Source organism: Pseudophryne corroboree, chromosome 7 (genome assembly GCF_028390025.1).
Source record: "Pseudophryne corroboree isolate aPseCor3 chromosome 7, aPseCor3.hap2, whole genome shotgun sequence".
In the NCBI taxonomy this organism is placed as follows: Eukaryota; Metazoa; Chordata; class Amphibia; order Anura; family Myobatrachidae; genus Pseudophryne; species Pseudophryne corroboree.
Window position 1 is genome coordinate 417803371 of NC_086450.1, and position 20812 is coordinate 417824182.

Genomic DNA, 20812 nt, shown 5'->3' on the forward strand with positions numbered 1-20812 from the left:
ATCATAAGAGTCTGTAAAAGATCAGAGTCTGTGAGCCTCCGGGGCCTAGGCAGCAGCCTGAGACCTACGGAGACCCACTGACAGGAAAATCATTACACAGAGTTACACAAAGGAACCAAAGACGCTTTCGTCAACAGGAAGGAAATAAGCAATATACAGATAATGCTGATCTGAAGCGAGCTGTCAGCCTTTCCCGGAAGTGACAATGGGACCATGTGTTAAAAAGGACACAAATAGTTACAACAGACTTCTATAAATGAAAATAATCCAGTAGGGTTACATGAGCAGCCTTTATTACTACAGCAGCTCTCAGCAAATCTCTTAAACTGGGTGCACACTTCTTCGATCTCTGGATGATCGCGTAAAGCTCCCGATCAACTGGGCTGTGTGTGTGTCCAACGGTGACCTCTTGTGAGGTGGGAATCGGGAGGTCGCTTGTGCAGCACATAAGATGCGACCTCCCGGTCCCCACCGATGCAGGAGCATTATAAGCCAATTATAGGCTGGTTGGGGGAGGTGCACTGGGTGGGATAGGAAAGGGGTCCGGTGGGGCTGCAGGTGGGGTAGGTGTGGGAGTGACGCATGTGTGGGAGGGGCAGAGGCAGGGTTACGGAGGTGCTGCGGGTGCACCGTGGGTGGGGTAGGTGGTCCGGAGGCACTGCGGGTGGGGGAGGGGCAAATAGGCGGGGTGCCATGGATGGAGGAGGGGGTCCGGAGGCACTGCAGGTGGTGGAGTGGCGGGTGCGTGGGTGTGGCGGGAGGGGTAAGGGGCCAGGAGGCGACGCGGGTGGGGGAGGGGCGGGTGCAAGGTTCCTGCGGGTGGGGGAGGGACGGGGGTACTGTGGTGCTGCGGGTGGGGGAGGGGCACTGTATCTACAGCCAACCATTCACACATGATACACTGTCCACATACCCCATGCACACACTATACCCAAGACAGCACACACACACACAATCTCCTGGAGCAGCAGCAGCGCTGTGGTGAACTGGATGCGCGATCCTTCACACTTGCTGCTGGTGCTGCTCCTGCTGTCCGGGTAATGGCGGCAGGGGCTCGGAGATGGGGTCGTGGCTAGTTTGCAGCAGCAGGTGACAGGAGGGAGCGTGCCGCTCAGTGACACTGGGCGCACCCCTGGCAGCTGACAGTGAGTCGGAAGAGGGGATTTGGGGAGCTGCGGTGGCAGCAGCAACGGCGGGAGGTGGCCTCTTCCTGTGGCGGGGCTCAGCCGCCCTCCTAACTGCTGCACCGGAACTGGGAACCAGGAACAGGACGTGTCCGGCGGAGAAGATGGCAGCGAGGTATTTGGCCAGCTCTGTGACTGACTCCGCCCATCGCTGTGACTCCACCCAGTGCTAGACACACAGGCACAGATCTGGGCTAATATATAGGAGATGCTGGGCAGAACCTGTTTGACATTTTATCTGACAGCCTCACCTCCAGCAGATACCGTGGCCATACGCTGGGGAGGAGACATTTCTTCGCTCCTCTGCTGTGAAGGAACAGGGGTCTGTCGGGAGGACAGGCGAAACAGACATAAAACTGGACATGCTGGACACTTTGGAATGACCAACCAACCAATATTTTCGGATTACATACACAGTACAATTATCTGGGTGACCCACGGATGTCGAAGACAATAGGAGCTGTAAATGTATAGGTTATCCTTTACACACATCTCAAATTACATTAACAAACACAATTTCTAGATAGACCGTTTTAACAATTGCTTAGCGGAGTGTGACTGCAACAGGGTACATCCACGAGTCACCCACTGGTTGCCAGGCTGGCATAGGCTGTGCCCTGGTCTGCCCTATGTGGAGATGGCTGAATGTTTACTAACATAGACGTGGCACAATTTGATCAAAAACAACCGAAATGCAACCAGTTTTCGACTTTTAACAGCATCATCAGTTCACAATATGCTCTGGATACACAGAAAGAATAACAGATACAGGAGGGTGTACCAGGAGGGTCCAGAGGTCACGCCACTTACTTACCAGCGTCTGAAGCGGTGGGGGATGGCGGAGGAGTGGCTGCAGTTACACTGTTCTTCTCCCAGATGCTTTCCAGGACTCCTGTGAGCGATGAACAAGTGTTTTATAGGAACGAGACACCGTACTTACCGGCGTTTACATTTTAATAAATTGTCGTCCCCAAAGCTATTTACTGATGCTTCGCAATACAATGAAAATTATAATACAATAAAACTTATAATGTAATGCAAAAAATATATATATATTTTTTTAATTGCTAGCCCTCTGCCTTTCATATCGTGTAAAGGATTATGCCAACTGTACACTGTAATTATGTATCTGTGTGAATTTATATACGGTCTTTAATTATGCGTCATGTTGTCCGTGTTCCCCTTATACAGCGCTACAGGGGCAGCTTATAAATAAATGAAAATAAAATGATATAGACAAAATTTCCCACTTTTCAAAAATTAAATTCACATAATCTCATCTCCCGGTATTACCCAACTTGATACCTCTCAGCACAAATCCCGTTTCATGCAGAAGTGCTTTGTAAATATATCCTGACCAGCTAAGCCTTAAGGTTAGATATACTTTGCCAGGTAGCGCATCTAACTAACTAAGCAAGTTGCACATGTATCTGTAAATTAACCCTAAGGGTGGTTCTCATGTCATGTCTTTGTTTGTTGCTTTTCTAAATCCAACAGACATTGTTTGGAAGACTTCATATATTCATTCCATATGATGATTAAGTAACTTTAGCTCAGGTGGTTTTTCTACTACACCGCTCAGGGAGGGGGGCCTGCGTCCTCTGCTACACCCTGCTCGGGGGGGGGTACACATCCTCTGCTACACCACTCAGGGGGGGGCACGCGTCCTCTGCTACACCACTCAGGGGGGGGGGGGGGGGAGGGGGAGCACGCGTCCTCTGCTACACCACTCAGGGGGGGGGGGGGGCACGCGTCTCTGCTACACCGCTCAGGGGGGGGGGGGGGGGGGGGGCACGCGTCTCTGCTACACCGCTCAGGGGGGGGGGGGGGCACGCGTCTCTGCTACACCGCTCAGGGGGGGGGGCACGCGTCTCTGCTACACCGCTCAGGGGGGGGGGGGGGGGCGCGCGTCCTCTGCTACACCGCTCAGGTGGGGGGGGGGGGGGGGCACGTGTCCTCTGCTACACCGCTCAGGGGGGGGGGGGGGCCACGCGTCCTCTGCTACACCGCTCGGGGGGGGGGGGGGGGTTCACGCGTCCTCTGCTACACCACTCAGGGGGGGGGGGGGGCACGCGTCCTCTGCTACACCACTCAGGGGGGGGGGGGGGGGGGCACGCATCCTCTACTACACCGCTCAGGGGGGGCACGCGTCCTCTACTTCGCTGATGAGAATTCGGCTGCTGGTCAGAGCCTGTACCTGTGAGCAGCCCCAGCACTGTTGGCACTTGCTCTAGCAGCAGTTTGCGAAGTTCCTCTTTTCTGGCCACGCTGAGATCCTCCCGTGGACAAGCCAACTCCTCAGATGCAGTCTTCAACATGATCAGACCGAGTGGCGTGGTGCTGGGAGTCTGGATCAGCTATTAGGGGAGATACACAGTGAAAATGTGCTGCAAGGACCATCTGTCCATGTGTGCGACTGAGATCAAGGTTTGATCTCACCTGTAAAATGTTGGTGAAGAAATCGTGATAGAACATCGGCCAGTCTTGCCTGCCCATGTCCACAATAACCTTGCACAGCTTGTTGCAAATGAAGCCCGGTAGAGCCTTGTGCTGGCTCAGCAGCAGTTTGGGAAGGGAACTGCGGATCTCCATCTTCTCTTCGGAGGGGACCCCCAGCCACATCTTGTTGATCAGGTTCTGTAAGATCAAAAACAGCAAATGTGACATGCAATGCTGGTTGTGTCCTTTACACATATAAAGTCGGCAGAACACAGACATGTTACCTACTTGTATCTATCCATAAACAGGAAGCCATGCACGCAACAGACTGATAGCCATTCACTGTGGGATGTGGGTGATCAGCCAAAGAGCCAATAACGAGATCAGACTAAAGGGCTCCATACATCAGTCATTGTCCTGCTCTAAACCACCTATCATCGACAATTGGGGATCAGTCGGGGGAATCAGAAAATTCTACATGTTAAAATTCCCCAATTCACGGATACAGATTATTTTTAGAGATCAGTGCAGGACCATTTTTGCTGGTTTTTTGTTCTAATTCATCATTTGGTTTTGGTTTTAGATTTGGTTTTGGATTTCATCCGTTACTGGTTTTAGTTTTGTCTTTTTCCCAAAAAGTTACAAAAATGCTAAAAATCAAATAATTTGGCAATTGTTTGGTTCCTACAGTATTATTAACCTCAATAAAATTGAATTTCCACTCAATTCTGTTCACCAACATAGGCCAATGGCTGGCTGGCTAAACTAAGCAGTAGAGCAGCGGCACAAACACACGGCAGTTATTTCTGTTTCAAAATGTATTGCAAATCAGTAATGTATTAGCAATAGCCAAATCAAAGTCATTTCAATAGAAAACAACGTAACACAAAAATTCACTAAGAATAGTGTGCGGAATAACATGGTTATCAACTACTACCACTTTTAGAGCAAACAGCAGATGCGGCCGCAACTTCGATGGTATCGCAACTCTGCGATTAGCGGTAGACTGCACATGCACTGTGGCCGCAGTACGCACACGTCAGAGTTCCTTTTGCAATGCTGCTCGCAGTAAGGAACCAGTCACAGAGTGATCAAAAGGTAAAGGCCGATTTGGGGAGATAACGGGGGGGAGTGTCTGCAACAACGCAGGTGTGTCATGAGAGTTTGGGGGCATTTTGGTGTGCGACTGATATTGCACGCATAAAACATGGCGCCAGCTATTCTGTGCTGCCATGGAGGCACTCAGGGAGGCAATACTCCTCACATATGGAGTACACAGTTGCTGAGCATGTTGCACTGGCTTCAGTGGGCGTCTGTTTACTTGCGTTGGGCTGCTACACTTGCGTTGCTTTGCAGTTCCGTCACTGAAAAGGATCGCTGCTGCGTCAGCAATGCAACGGCATCTGAATCAGGCCCATGATTAGAATGTCAACAAAACACCCCCGTGGCCTAGTGGTGACCCACATGGTGCAGCGGGTCAGACGGCTCCATTGAAGAGTCCAGGGGCTGGAGGTAACATCCTGATGACTTCCTGTGGATCTGCGGCTCTTTGGCATTGAGCATTGCTTACCCCTAACCCTCCCCTCCCCTCCTGTAGCCTAATTCTAACCGTCCCCCTAGTCTAACCCTAGCCCTCACCTCTTGTAGCTTAACATGTTGACATTCTGCAGAAGCGGACGTGCTCAATGCTGACATTTCAATAACGTTGACATCGCAACAGTTGGTATTGTGGAGTCGACATCATGACTACATTCCCCTATGCATTTATTTCTATAGTTATGTAGCAAAACGCATTAGGAAGTGTAATCATCCAACTAGTGTTGCCTGGCGAGAATATATTGTAGAGATATCCCTCATCCCCAATTCCACAGCAGTGATGGGCGTCGGTCATTGCTCCTGGTGTGTTATGGACCAAACAGCTTCTCCAGACCAGCATCGATGTTCGATATTCTAAATTTAGGAGGTTACTCATGGAGTTATGTTTTGAATACATGTCAAAATAGTCTGACAATCACCATCACTAGAGTGACAGCACTTTGTATGATTACTGTGCAGATCACGCAGTACAATTACTTAGGCACTATCTGTTTCCGGCAACTCGCACTGCGTGCACAACATCCAATTACAGTAGCTGATATTTGCTTGAAACTCCATAGACTTATAAGCAGAAAATCAGTTAGACCTTTCCAATAATGTCGCCGGAGGCCATTACTTATGGCTGAGTCTGTCCCCACGAATACAGCACGCGACAGCCATGACCACTCTATTACTCCACCGGTTTCAGCTCTACATTGGTCTGACTCTGCGCTCAACAACATCAGCTGGATCCAGGTATTCAGAGTTATAAGCTAAAGGCTCTGAGAACGCAACTCCACTAATAAAGATTGCATATAGAATATGGCAGGGGAAAGTTGGGGTTAATTGGGGCATAGAGGGGAGGAGCCAGCACACACTGATTGATTACTTAAAGTGCCAGGCTCCAATGGATCTGATCTATACCCCACGGTACTGTCACCCCAGTATCCACTAGGACGTTCGAGAAAATAAGAATTTACTTACCGATAATTCTATTTCTCGGAGTCCGTAGTGGATGCTGGGGTTCCTGAAAGGACCATGGGGAATAGCGGCTCCGCAGGAGACAGGGCACAAAAAAGTAAAGCTTTTACCAGATCAGGTGGTGTGCACTGGCTCCTCCCCCTATGACCCTCCTCCAGACTCCAGTTAGGTACTGTGCCCGGACGAGCGTACACAATAAGGGAGGCAATTTGAATCCCGGGTAAGACTCATACCAGCCACACCAATCACACCGTACAACTTGTGATCTAAACCCAGTTAACAGTATGATAACAGAAAGAGCCTCTTAAAGATGGCTCCTTAACAATATAACCCGAATTTGTTAACAATAACTATGTACAGTATTGCAGATAATCCGCACTTGGGATGGGCGCCCAGCATCCACTACGGACTCCGAGAAATAGAATTATCGGTAAGTAAATTCTTATTTTCTCTATCGTCCTAAGTGGATGCTGGGGTTCCTGAAAGGACCATGGGGATTATACCAAAGCTCCCAAACGGGCGGGAGAGTGCGGATGACTCTGCAGCACCGAATGAGAGAATTCCAAGTCCTCTTTTGCCAGGGTATCAAATTTGTAGAATTTTACAAACGTGTTTTCCCCCGACCACGTAGCTGCTCGGCAGAATTGTAATGCCGAGACCCCTCGGGCAGCCGCCCAAGATGAGCCCACCTTCCTTGTGGAATGGGCCTTAACAGATTTAGGCTGTGGCAGGCCTGCCACAGAATGAGCAAGTTGAATTGTGTTACAAATCCAACGAGCAACCGTCTGCTTAGAAGCAGGGGCACCCAACTTGTTGGGTGCATATAGTATCAACAGCGAGTCAGATTTTCTGACTTCAGCCGTCCTTGAAATGTATATTTTTAAGGCTCTGACAACGTCCAACAACTTGGAGTCCTCCAAGTCGCCAGTGGCCGCAGGCACCACAATAGGTTGGTTCAGGTGAAACGCTGATACCACCTTAGGGAGAAAATGCGGACGAGTCCTCAGTTCTGCCCTATCCGAATGGAAGATTAGATAAGGGCTTTTATAAGATAAAGCCGCCAATTCAGATACTCTCCTGGCGGAAGCCAGGGCCAGTAACATAGTCACTTTCCATGTGAGATATTTAAAATCCACCTTTTTCAATGGTTCAAACCAATGGGATTTGAGGAAATCTAAAACTACATTTAGATCCCACGGTGCCACCGGAGGCACCACAGGAGGCTGTATATGCAGTACTCCTTTAACAAAAGTCTGTACCTCAGGAACTGAGGCCAATTCTTTTTGGAAGAATATTGACAGGGCCGAAATTTGAACCTTAATAGATCTCAATTTGAGACCCATAGACAATCCTGATTGTAGGAAATGTAGGAAACGACCCAGTTGAAATTCCTCCGTCGGAACACTCCGATCCTCGCACCACGCGACATATTTTCGCCAAATGCGGTGATAATGTTTCGCGGTGACTTCCTTCCTTGCCTTAATCAAGGTAGGAATGACTTCTTCTGGAATGCCTTTCCCTTTTAGGATCTGGCGTTCAACCGCCATGCCGTCAAACGCAGCCGCGGTAAGTCTTGAAAGAGACAGGGACCCTGTTGTAGCAGGTCCCTTCTCAGAAGTAGAGGGCACGGGTCGTCCGTGACCAACTCTTGAAGTTCCGGGTACCAAGTCCTTCTTGGCCAATCCGGAGCCACTAGTATTGTTCTTACTCCTCCTCACCGTATAATCTTCAATACCTTTGGTATGAGAGGCAGAGGAGGAAACACATATACTGATTTGTACACCCAAGGTGTTACCAGTGCGTCCACAGCTATTGCCTGTGGATCTCTTGACCTGGCGCAATACTTGTCCAGTTTTTTGTTGAGGCGAGACGCCATCATGTCTACCATTGGTCTTTCCCAACAGTTTACTAGCATGTGGAAGACTTCTGGATGAAGACCCCCCTCTCCCGGGTGAATATCGTGTCTGCTGAGGAAGTCTGCTTCCCAGTTGTCCACGCCCGGGAAGAACACTGCTGACAGTGCTATTACGTGATTCTCCGCCCAGCGAAGAATCTTGGTAGCTTCTGCCATTGCACTCCTGCTTCTTGTGCCGCCCTGTCTGTTTACATGGGCGACCGCCGTGATGTTGTCCGACTGAATCAACACCGGTTTTCCTTGCAGGAGTGGTTCCGCCTGGCTTAGAGCATTTTAGATTGCTCTTAGTACCAGAATGTTTATGTGAAGAGACTTTTCCAGGTTCGTCCATACCCCCTGGAAGTTTCTTCCTTGTGTGACTGCTCCCCAACCTCTCAGGCTGGCGTCCGTGGTCACCAGGATCAAATCCTGTATGCCGAATCTGCGGCCCTCCAATAGATGAGCCTTTTGCAACCACCACAGAAGATGCATGGAATCTGCCGAATGGAATTGCTTCGTAAAAAGCCACCATTTTTCCCAGGACTCTTGTGCATTGATGTACAGACACCTTTCCTGGTTTTAGGAGGTTCCTGACAGGTCGGATAACTCCTTGGCTTTTTCCTCGGGAAGAAAAACCTTTTTCTGAACCGTGTCCAGAATCATCCCTAGGAACAGCAGACGTATCGTCGGAAAACAGCTGCGATTCTTGGAATATTTAGAATCCAGTCGTGCCGTCGAAGAACTACTTTAGATAGTGCTCTTCCGACCTCCAACTGTTCTCTGGAACTTGCCCTTTTTAGGTCGTGCAAGTAAGGGATAATTTAGATGCCTTTTTTCTTTGAAGAAACATCTTTTCGGCCATTACCTTGGTAAAAAGGCCCGGGGTGCCGTGGATAATTCAAACGGCATCGTCTGAAACTGATATTGACAGTTCTGTACCACGAACCAGAGGTACCCTTGATGAGAAGGACAAAATTTGGACATGGAGGTAATCCTTGATGTCCAGGGACACCATATAGTCCCCTTTTTTCCGGTTCGCTATCACTGCTCTGAGTGACTTTATCTCGATTTGAACCTTTTATGTAAGTGTTCAAAACATTTTAGATTTAGACTATGTGTCACCAAGCCGTCTGGCTTCAGTACCACAATATAGTGTGGAAAAATAATACCCTTTTCCTTGTCGTAGGAGGGGTACTTTGATTATCACCTGCTGGATATACAGCTTGTGAATTGTTTCCAATGCTGCCTCCCTGTCGGAGGGAGCCGTTGGTAAAGCAGACTTCAGGAACCTGCGAGGAGAAGATGTCTCGACTCTCCAATCTTTACCCCTGGGATAATACTCGTACGATCTAGGGGTCAACTTGCGAGTGATCCCACTGCGCCCTGAGACTCTTGAGACTACCCCCCCACCTTGAGTCCGCTTGCACGGCCCCAGCGTCATGCTGAGGACTTGGCAGACGCGGTGGAGGGCTTCTTTTCCTGGGAAAGGGCTGCCTGCTGCAGTCTACTTCCCTTACCTCTATGTCTGGGCAGATATGACTGGCCTTTTGCCTGCATGCCCTCATGGGAAAGGAAAGATTGAGGCTGAAAAGACGGTGTCTTTTTTAGCTGAGATGTAACTTGGGGTAAAAAAGGTTGGATTTCCCAGCTGTTGCTGTGGTCCCCAGGTCCGATGGACCGACCCCCAAATAACTCCTTCCCTTTATACAGCAATACTTCCATCTGCCGTATGGGATCTGTATCACCTGACCACTGTCGTGTCCCTGACATCTTCTGGGAGATATGGACAACGCACTTATCTTGATGCCAGAGAGCAAATATCCCTCTGTGCATCTCACATACATATATATAGAATGCATCCTATTAAATGCTGTACATGAATAAAATATTTTCAGTCAGGGAATCCGACCAAGCCAACCCAGCACTGCATCTCCAGGCTGATGGCGATCGCTGGTCGCAGTATAACCACCGTATGTGTGTATATACTTTTTAGGATATTTTTCCAGCTTCCTATCAGCTGGCTCCTTGAGGGCGGCCGTATCTGGAGACGGTAACGCCACTTGATAAGCGTGTGAGCGCCTTATCACCCTAAGGGGTGTTTCCCAACGTACCCTAATTTCTGGCGGGAAAGGGTATAACGCCAATATTTGCTATCGGGGTAACCCTACGCATCATCACACACTTCATTTTATTTTATCTGATTCAGGAAAAACTACAGGTAGTTTTTTCACTCCCACATAATACCCTTTCTTGTGGTACTTGTAGTATCAGAAACACGTAACACCTCCTTCATTGCCCTTAACGTGTGGCCCTAATGAGAAATACGTTTGTTTATTCACCGTCGACACTGTATTCAGTGTCCGTGTCTGTGTCTGCGTCGACCGACTGAGGTAAATGGGCGTTTTTTAAAAACCCCTGACGGTGTTTCTGAGACGCCTGGACCGGTCCTAATAGATTGTCGGCCGTCTCATGTCGTCAACCGACCTTGCAGCGTGTTGACATTCTCACGTAATTCTCTAAATAAGCCATCCATTCCGGTGTCGACTCCCTAGAGAGTGACATCACCATTACAGGCAATTTCTCCGCCTCCTCACCAACATCGTCCTCATACATGTCGACACACACGTACCGACACACAGCACACACACCGGGAATGCTCTGACAGAGGACAGGACCCACTAGCCCTTTGGGGAGACAGAGGGAGAGTCTGCCAGCACACACCAAAAACGCTATAATTATATAGGGACAACCTTATATAAGTGTTTCTCCCTTATAGCATCTTTTATATATATACAATATCGCCAAAATCAGTGCCCCCCCTCTCTGTTTTAACCCTGTTTCTGTAGTGCAGTGCAGGGGAGAGCCTGGGAGCCTTCTCTCCAGCTTTTCTGTGAGAGAAAATGGCGCTGTGTGCTGAGGAGATAGGCCCCGCCCCTTTTTCGGCGGGCTCGTCTCCCGCTATTTTTGAAGTTAGGCAGGGGTTAAATATCTCCATATAGCCTCTGTGGGCTATATGTGAGGTATTTTTTGCCTCTAATAAGGTTTTTATTTGCCTCTCAGAGCGCCCCCCCCAGCGCTCTGCACCCTCAGTGACTGTTGTGTGAAGTGTGCTGAGAGGAAAATGGCGCACAGCTGCAGTGCTGTGCGCTACCTTTATGAAGACTCAGGAGTCTTCAGCCGCCGATTTTGGACCTCTTCTCTCTTCAGCGTCTGCAAGGGGGCCGGCGGCGCGGCTCCGGTGACCATCCAGGCTGTACCTGTGATCGTCCCTCTGGAGCTAGTGTCCAGTAGCCAAGCAGCAAATCCACTCTGCACGCAGGTGAGTTCACTACTTCTCCCCTAAGTCCCTCGTTGCAGTGATCCTGTTGCCAGCAGGACTCACTGTAAAGTAAAAAACCTAAGCTAAACTTTCTCTAAGCAGCTCTTTAGGAGAGCCACCTAGATTGCACCCTTCTCGTTCGGGCACAAAATCTAACTGGAGTCTGGAGGAGGGTCATAGGGGGAGGAGCCAGTGCACACCACCTGATCTGGTAAAAGCTTTACTTTTTTGTGCCCTGTCTCCTGCGGAGCCGCTATTCCCCATGGTCCTTTCAGGAACCCCAGCATCCACTTAGGACGATAGAGAAACAATATTGAAAAGAACATTCGCAATCCAACAAGCCAGCAATGCGTCTCGATGCAGCTAAAAAGCGAGGCGCTCTCACCTCGAAAACGCTGAGACTGTACATCAGGACGTAGTCATTGTGCGAGCTGGACAGGAAGTAGAAGCAGAACCTCCAGGCTCCAAGTTGCTGAGCAAAGTTATTCAACAGAGACTCTGTAGGGAAGAGAACAGGGTAAGATTAGCAGGTACATACAACAGGAACAGCTCTGCTGTAATAAATAAATTCATAAGTGCATATTCTCCTCTATTTTACCAATATGGAAAGGTACAAAGCATATATTATCTTGCAGCATAACAAACAGCGTCAAGCAACGTGCAATTATCTGGATGCTAATTTGGCTATATACAGGACACTTGCTTCATAGTGGCTGCGACACTATAATAGGATGCCAGCATTAGGCATGATGTATAAACTACCGGATTAGTAACACATCGCACACGTAGGTGGCTATACCTGTACTGATCTGGTTCCGCCACGGACCTACCAAGTCCGCAGAGCACGGCTAGGTGCCCAGTTCTAAACAGAATATACAGAATGGACAAATGACCCAATAGAATAGGTCATGATAGGTTTCTTCCCCAATGGACCAAATCTGACTTTGCACAGATAGGACAAACACATATAGCTTGGATACACTGACCAATCAAGATGTCCAATCCTGCCATTAGGCCAGAAAGCCAGGGTAGTTTTCCCCACAGCAGATAGTCAACAAACCAGATGACAGACAGACATAACAGACAATAGGCAAAACACATTGGGAACTTATTCTGGATGCAATTACAGTCAATGCCCAGTAGGGATATCTGATAGTGTGGTTCTCCAACATTTTACTCATTTTTGCCAACATAAGCGACATCGGGTCAGCTGGCAGACATGAATGCGTGTGAGCTGTCAGCTATACAGCGGGATGACAAGCTGTAAATTGATGGTATAAAAGTATAAAAACAAACCTATGTAGATGATTGCAGTGCAACATGCAAAAAAATACCTAACTGTTCCTGCCCAATTGTTGATATACAGACGGATAGTGACTGAGACAAGGAACGTGGATAACTCATCCATAATCTGTAGGACCCAATTTCCACACTGACCCCAAATATCCATGGTACACCATAAAGAAGATCCCAACAACCTGTCTTGTTCAAGAGCCCTGCTACCTTGTCATGTTCTCAACCCCCTCCCCATCCCCCATCCCTCTCAGAGGCATGTGTATGCATGTAGCCAGCCTCGTATCGCCCACTGGGCCAAAATTCACACATTCTGACTAACGCAGCCGTTCAGCTTTGCTTGTACATCCCCCTGGGGCTCAGTCTCCAGAATGTGCCTATTAACCAGAATTTCAACTTCTGGGCGACAGATCTTCTAACGTTACACTTACATTACTTCTTGCATGTGAACACTATGCCCGTGCAAATATATTAAAAGTTAACTTAGCCAAGGGTGTCAACATAATCACTAACCAGTCTGGATACTTATTACCCACAGCCCATTGATTCAGCAAGATATAACGATCTAGAGAAGGCCATTAGTGAGTTATCGATCGATGGTCACCATCGATGGTTAACATTGATGGTATGGAAACATTTGCTAGGGGACCATCAATGGATTCACCCACCGATTGCCATCCCTTCTTCACTATGGAGTGGGCTGCTGGCCAATCAATGACCGGGGGCGGGGTTTCACAGGGTGGAGCTATGCTCCGTGTCCCAGCACAATGTAGAGGGGATAAAAAAAACAAAAACAACTACTATCTGGTTGGTCTTTACCATCTATGGGGGTAATTCCAAGTTGATCGCAGCAGGAAATTTTTTAGCAGTTGGGCAAAACCATGTGCACTGCAGGGGAGGCAGATATAACATGTGCAGAGAGAGTTAGATTTGGATGGGTTATTTTGTTTCTGTGCAGTGTAAATACTGGCTGCTTTATTTTTACACAGCAATTTAGATTGCAAATTGAACTCACCACACCCAAATCTAACTCTCTCTGCACATGTTATATCTGCCTCCCCTGCAGTGCACATGGTTTTGCCCAACTGCTAAAAAATTTCCTGCTGCGATCAACTTGGAATTACCCCCTATGACAGGAAACCATCTGGTTCTCACCCATCAATGGCTAAAGTATCCAACACTGTCATTTATTTATTATTTATTTATTATCAGTTTCTTATATAGCGCAGCAAATTCCGTTGCGCTTTACAATTAGAAGACAAAACTGGGTAAAAACAAACAGAGGGAGGAGGGCCCTGCTCGCAAGCTTACAATCTATGGGGAAATAGGCATTGATACACAAGGACAGGTGCTATCTATTGCATAGTTGTTCACCAGATTGTAAAGGTTCTTTGTGGGCTGCATGATATCACATCACAGCAGTGATGAACCAGGTTCAGGGGAAAGGAGCGTGAAGAAAGAAAATATGTGGGGGATGTGTGGACTGGACTGTGAGGATATAATTGGATAGGAGAGCTATGAAGGTAATGTGAGCGGTTCTGGAATTTGATAAGCTTGTCTGAAGAGGTGAGTTTTCAGGGAACGCTTGAAGGTTTGAAGACTAGAGGAGAGTCTTATTGTACATGGTAGGGCATTCCACAGAGTGGGTGCAGCCCGAAGAAAGTCCTGTAATCGTGCATGGGAGCAAGTAATGAGTGTGGATGAAAGAGGTAGATCTTATGAAGAGCGAAGGGGCCGGGGTTGGGAGATATTTTGAGATAAGTGAAGAGATGTATGTTGGTGTAGTATGGTTAATAGCCTTGTGTGTAAGTAACAGTATTTTATATTGAATACGGTAGAATACCGGTAACCAATGGAGGGACTGACAAAGTGGGTCTGCAGAGGATGAACGTCTAACGAGGAATATTAGCCTCGCAGCTTAATTCAGAATGGATTGTAATGGTGGGAGTCTCTTCTTAGTAAGACCAGCAAGAAGACTATTGCAATAATCAATGCGGGAGATAATGAGAGCATGGATTAGGGTTTTAGCAGTGTCTTGTGTAAGAGATGATCATAGACCATCAACGATTTGGATCATCGATGGTCATCCCTACAACAATTATACGCCAGGCATTTATTTTCAGGTTATATTTCCAATGGCAGCCTCAGCACCAGAGATAGGTCATAAAAGGTAAAAATCACATATGGAGAAAAATAAAAATAAATAACGTTTGTGCAACAGCCTCAATAAGCTTTCCTAACCAATTACCTCCCTTATACAGTCCACACATAACATTACATATGTTCTCTTTCTGCACTTACACATCCTCCTATTCTATTCCTAGGACAACAGTGCTGTGTAACTGGATCATACAGCCCATCAAGAATCTCTGCCATCCGGCTGGACGAACAGAGTAGCACCTATCCTTATGTATTAATACCCATTTCCCCACAGAGTGTAAGCTTGCGAGCAGGGCCCTCTTACCTCTCTGTCTGTCTGTCATTATACAGTCCTGTTTTATTACTGTTCCCAACTGTAAAGCACCACAGTATATGCTGTAGCCATATAAAAGCCAAATACATACGCTGTCGGTGGCAGTATTATCTTACCAATTTCTCTCTTCCGCTCGTTAGTTGTACTCGTGTGAAAGAACTCACTCATCAGACTCTCCAGGGCCCTCAGTGAGGCCTCCTCCGACGCCTGCAAACAAAGCCAAATGTCTTATTACGGAACATGGGGAATATATGAAGTCAGATCTGTTCTTTTCATATATGCCAAAAGATGTTCTGTGTGCAATTCCACATAATGTGAAAAGGTTTTTTATACTGTATGAAGATAAAATTGGACTGATTATAAGTCAAGTGAGTAATCCATGGCCACTAAATAACAAATTTATGGATCTATGTACTAAGCCTTGGAGAGAGATAAAGTGGATGGATGTAAAGTACCAGCCAATCCGCTCCTGTCATTTTGGAAATACAGCCTGTAACCTGGCAGTTAGGAGCAGATTGGTTGGTGCTTCATCTCCGACCACATTATCTTTCTCCAAGGTCTTAGTACATTGATCCCTTAGGACCTGATCCAGAGATGGACACAAACCTGCTGAGTGATTATTGGTACGTGGGTCTAACCCGCACTGAGCAAGTGTCAACATGGTCTCGTAGCAGAGAGGATTGCTTAGCAGAGTGAGTGACAGTCAGGGACCACTTGGGGGAAGTAGCGAGGGAGTGGCTGCAATGACGAAGGGGTGTCACAACAATTTTGGGGGCGTGTCTCTGCTTACGACTGCAATCCCATAAACCAAGGCGTTCTCAAATGCAGACCCCAAGGCACCCCAATGCTCCAGGGTTTAGGTATATCCATGGCTCAGCAAAGATGGTTAAATCAAATTGACTGAGGTACTAATTAAGTCACCTGTGGCCAAGCATGGATAAACTTAACTTAAAACCTGGACCGTAGGGATGCCTTGAGGAACACATTTGAGAACCTCAACTGTACACAGTAGAAAGGTCTCTGGCATCTTACTTCCTGCTGCACAACTATAGGGATACTCCAATGGTAGCGTCTAGTTTCTCTTCGTGGAGAGGACCTTTCCCATAACCCCCTGGGTCCATGTCACAATCTATTTGGAATAGTAAAGTGTGGGGAGTGGAGCGAGACACCGGGCCCGAAGCGTGGCGAGAGTCCAATGCTGCATAGAAATTTTTTTTTTACCCTAAAAGAACGGGGAACGAAGAAAACATTTAGGCGCTGTAAGGGCGGAAGTTCTCTCCTGCCCTCTCGTTTTGTCACTTCCAGGTCCTGAGCACGAAGGTAACATAGACACAACCATACTCCAATGGGCAATCATTTCCTGATTTGTGTCTGATGGTTGCGTCTTTGTACACAAGCGGCGGGGTCATAGACGCAGAATATGGGTGTCTCTATACAACTCCCGGTGGCTGCGACATTTGCAGATTTTCTCACAAATTTGCAGCTGCGAAAGCATGTGTACAGCACTGAAGCAGGCCCTTAGTTTGTTACATAAGCAGACTCCTCAGTGTATTCTATATAACAAGACATCATGCTGCCAGGTTAGTCCACTTGTACCTACATACAGACAGGAAACTAGTAAATGTGCCATTTAAATTGCCAAGAGCTTGTGACATGACTGAGGTACAAATGAAACGGAGGCCGATTCTGAGTCAGGCTCATCTGCGGCCACTTCAGCATAAGCCAGTGGCAGGTTGCTTACTACCTTATGCTAATGTGAGTATCCGTGTGGCTGCATGAAGAGGGCCAGCCTGTCCACTGTTCTGCCATCCGTAACGGTCATACTTACAGTTAGGACTTGCCAGTACTGAATGCTGGGTGCGAAAGACCCTGATCTGAAACAGGCATCCCATCTCAGTCTGTAAGCCAGTGAGATGGATCAATTCTGTGCATTCACACAGCCACTGCCCATTTCACAGAAAGAGTGGTCCGTCAATGGATGGATCTGGCCATCCACTCTTTCAAGCGCCACTAGCGTGTTATGCAGGGTGCGAATGATTTCTATGGCAATACGGATATTTGCGCACTTGTGTCAGACTCTGAATGAGGCCTATAGTGCCTCTTGCCTCAGTGTCTTCACTAGTACCTAATAACCAGCAAGAAGCAGGCTCCTAAATATTGCCTTGACGCACAAACATGGCGTAGAGTTTTTGTATATGGTCCACTGCTTCCTGTATAAACCACCATGTTTTAAAAAGCATATTCCCCGACATGACAATCTCTCCATGGTACCATTGCAATGGATTTCTGCCCCATCACAGCTATTCAGAGGCAGAGAGACATCCAGATGACTTTTACAACAGTGCAATAAGGAGCAAAGAAGAAAGAAGTTCAGAAGGAAGCTGTCATTTCTGTAAACTTACACAGAACCCATGACACCGTGACCAACAGAACGAGCGTCCACCTGACAGCACAGCAGTATTTTCTATAAGGCAACCCAAATTAACGGTACAGCATAACCCTTTCCATCTGAGAAATACCTACTCTAGAATTGCCCCTATGCCAGCAACAGTCCCACCTAAAACATGTGCATCATTATCTATAGCGGGTACTCACCATGCTGCTATTTATTCTCGCACTGGGGTCACTGGGCACCGTCGTCTCTCCCACGGCTCATGTCACCCCACCACAAAACTCAGTGGGTGCCCACCGGCTGGCAATACAATGGCACTGCAATGGTATTGGCACCGCTGTCACCTACTACGTATCAATACCGGGGTGAGGTATAATAAAACTATGTCATGGGTGCCATGCCAATAACACTACAGCTAATTAATTTCTAAAATATGATATACACCCCCTGATGGGGGGGGGGGGGGGGAAGCCTACCCCTCTACAGCCCCAGATGGGGCAATCACCTATAAAGGGCACTCCATCCCTGGCAGGGGGAGGAAGGGGGTGTGGAGCCTGTGTCAGAGGCTGGCTGTGCTCTATATATAACACACATATACAGGAATACAGGGGGTGGGGGCTATAGAGCTGAAGTTAATGGGGGTCTGCCCAGATGTGGATGCTGATGGAAGGTGCCAGCAGACCACCAATGGCACACGTGCCTCCTGTGGCCCCTGTCAGTGTCAGGGCCACACCCAACCAGAGATAACTGTAGTAGGATGGGAGGGGGGGCAGTTTACACCAATCCCCAGGGGGCTCTCCCTTTCGACCACGCTTTCCGGTTCCGGTGACGAGGGGAGGGGCTGGCCCTGCTGCCGTTTTCGCTTCTCGTTCTGTTTCCTCCCTCAATTGATAGCGCCGTACACCCCCGCTCCTCCGGAAGTCACCCTGGGCTGTCCAGGCCGGGCCGGGCCCGGAGCCAATAAGATAACGGCAATAGACTAGCGGGGCGGGGTTCCTGGGCATGGTAATCCAATCACCGTGGCAGGAGACGTGAAACCGCCATCTTGGTAGAGGCAGTGCGAATCCAGGTTCAGAGAGCCGGCCAATAAGAGCGGTGGTGTGCGGCGAGGTCGCGCCGGCCTCACGCATCACGTGGTTGCCGACTGCGCCCTGGCCCCGCCATATTGGTAGAGGTTCTATAGTTACTCACACACCTGCTGTTCTGTCTGACAGTGACAGGTTTCACTGTTTACACTGACATACAGGCATGGGGATAGTGCTGGGGATTGCTACACAAGTCACTTGCAGTAAATGTATATAGAGATTTAAGGCATGTGTTTTTCCTGTATAATTTGCCTAGCATAGTCATAGGCCACATCACCAGGTGCTGTGGCACTACAAGCTCCAGCATGCCCTCTCAGAGAGTGCCACACTAGTGCACCAAGACACCGACTGGTGTATTTGAAAAGGTCTTCCGTATGCATACTTCCCAACTCCCCTGTAAAATCTGGGAGAGTCCTAAATTTCAGGGAGCTCTCCTAGGCAGAGTTGGTCCGTCTCCCACATGCTGCCCACCTCCCAGGTGAAGTGGATGGCCCGGGGGTTGAATGACACGCTTCACATATCCTTGACCTCCGCTGTATAATGATGCAAATCGCGGGGAGATGGGGACACGTTAGCCACTCCATGAGTTGACGTTCTGACGTGGAAAAAGTAGCAATTGTGAATTCCCAAACCGTGGTGTCACTAGTGCAAATCTGAACCCTTGAAAGAAAGCATGGCATGCCCCAGTTTTCACCACTCTGGTGGGCACGCCAAGCACTCCCGGAGATGCTGGGCTGCCCACAGAGACTCTCGCTGCGCTTGGTGTCACCCCGTCAGAAAGTGTCACCTGGTGTGATCTGCACCCCCTAGTGATGCCACAGTTCAAACCCAAATTATTCCCAGAAAGCCCAAAGACAAGCCAAACCTAGGTAGAATAGCCTGGCAATCACATGCAGGGTCGGACTGGCCCACAGGGGTACCAGGGAAACCACCAGTAGGATCCACTGCCTGAGGCCCCCACTCCTTCCTCTAGGGATCAGGTTCCAGACTGTGCACTTGTATTATACATGGTAGATATGTTGCATTACACTGCACTAAACTATTGTGTATTTCAAGCCTCTGTGGAGGCTGGCCACACACCCTTTGTAGCATACTTACCTACTCTCCCGGAAGCTGCGGGAGGCTCCCGTTTTTTGGGGTAGCCCCCCGCACCCCCTGAAGACTAGGCAGGTCTCCCGCATCCTGCTCGCACCCTAGTGATGCGAGCAGGATGGAGAGATAATCTCCCGTTTTCGCGGGTCCGTCGGGTGGGGAAGGGGTTAAAATTATGCAAATTGTGTCATTTTAGCCCCGCCCCCTTCCCACGGACCCGCGAATCGCGGCTTTTGCCTATGTGGGGGCAGGGCTTGGTGATGTCACCATCCGGCCCCGCCCCCCGAAGACTCCTGCAGCATCTCCTCCTCGGGCTTCTCCCGGAGAGGAGAACTAAAATGTAGGCAAGTATGCTTTGTAGGCTGGCCACATCCCTAAGTATGGGCCCCTATAACTGCATACCCCCAGTGGGCCCTTCATGCCCCAATCCGACACTGATCACATGAGTGACTGTCAGATATGTGTATGTGTTTTCCTGTTGTTAATGCATTCATCTGTGCGCTAATGTAACCTGCGTGTATCTCTCAGTTTTTCATACCTCCTGACATTTCAGATCCATTAATTCGGGACAGGGAGAGCTGCTGTGTCACAATGAGAAAATCACTAATACCCCTTTCAGACATGCTCTAAATTCCCGGGATTTTACACATGAACGCGCATCAACCCGGGAATTTGGTATGTCTGAAAGGCACCGACCCGGGAATGTGATCCGGGTCGCCAACCCTGCAATTGACCTGGGATTTTACCGGGTTTTTCTTCCCGGGTTGGCTTCCCGGGTTAAGTCTGAAAGGCGCGACCAGGGAATTTGCTCTCTGGCTGCATGAAAAAGGTTTTCATTGGTCAGAAAGGGCCACCTGATGCCTGCTGATGACCTCATCAGCGGCAGACGGAGGGGAACAGACGCCACAGCAGCATGGGAGGAAGCAGAGAGCTTTGCTGTGAAGTGTGGCAGTGCCAGAGTGCAGAAGGTACACAGAGCTGTGCATGTATGTGCATACCTCCCAACTGTCCCGATTTTCGCGGGACAGTCCCGTTTTTTGGGGACTGTCCCGTTTTTTGGGGACTGTCCCGCTGTCACACCCGCG

General features: G+C 48.7%; 1 protein-coding gene across 1 annotated transcript in view; it reads right to left on the reverse strand.

Annotated features, from left to right (window-relative positions):
• The window catches only part of XPO6 (exportin 6), a 92140-nt gene extending 73527 nt beyond the window's left edge, over positions 1–18613 (reverse strand). The window contains exons 1-6 of the mRNA XM_063934774.1: positions 17754–18613; positions 15275–15365; positions 11778–11890; positions 3624–3821; positions 3382–3541; positions 1999–2076 (exon numbers count right to left, since the gene is read on the reverse strand). Of these exons, the coding sequence (XP_063790844.1) occupies positions 1999–2076; positions 3382–3541; positions 3624–3821; positions 11778–11890; positions 15275–15365; positions 17754–17756 (643 nt within the window). The 5' untranslated portion in view covers positions 17757–18613. The remainder of the gene's footprint in view (positions 1–1998; positions 2077–3381; positions 3542–3623; positions 3822–11777; positions 11891–15274; positions 15366–17753) is intronic.
• Between the last annotated feature and the right edge of the window lie 2199 nt (positions 18614–20812).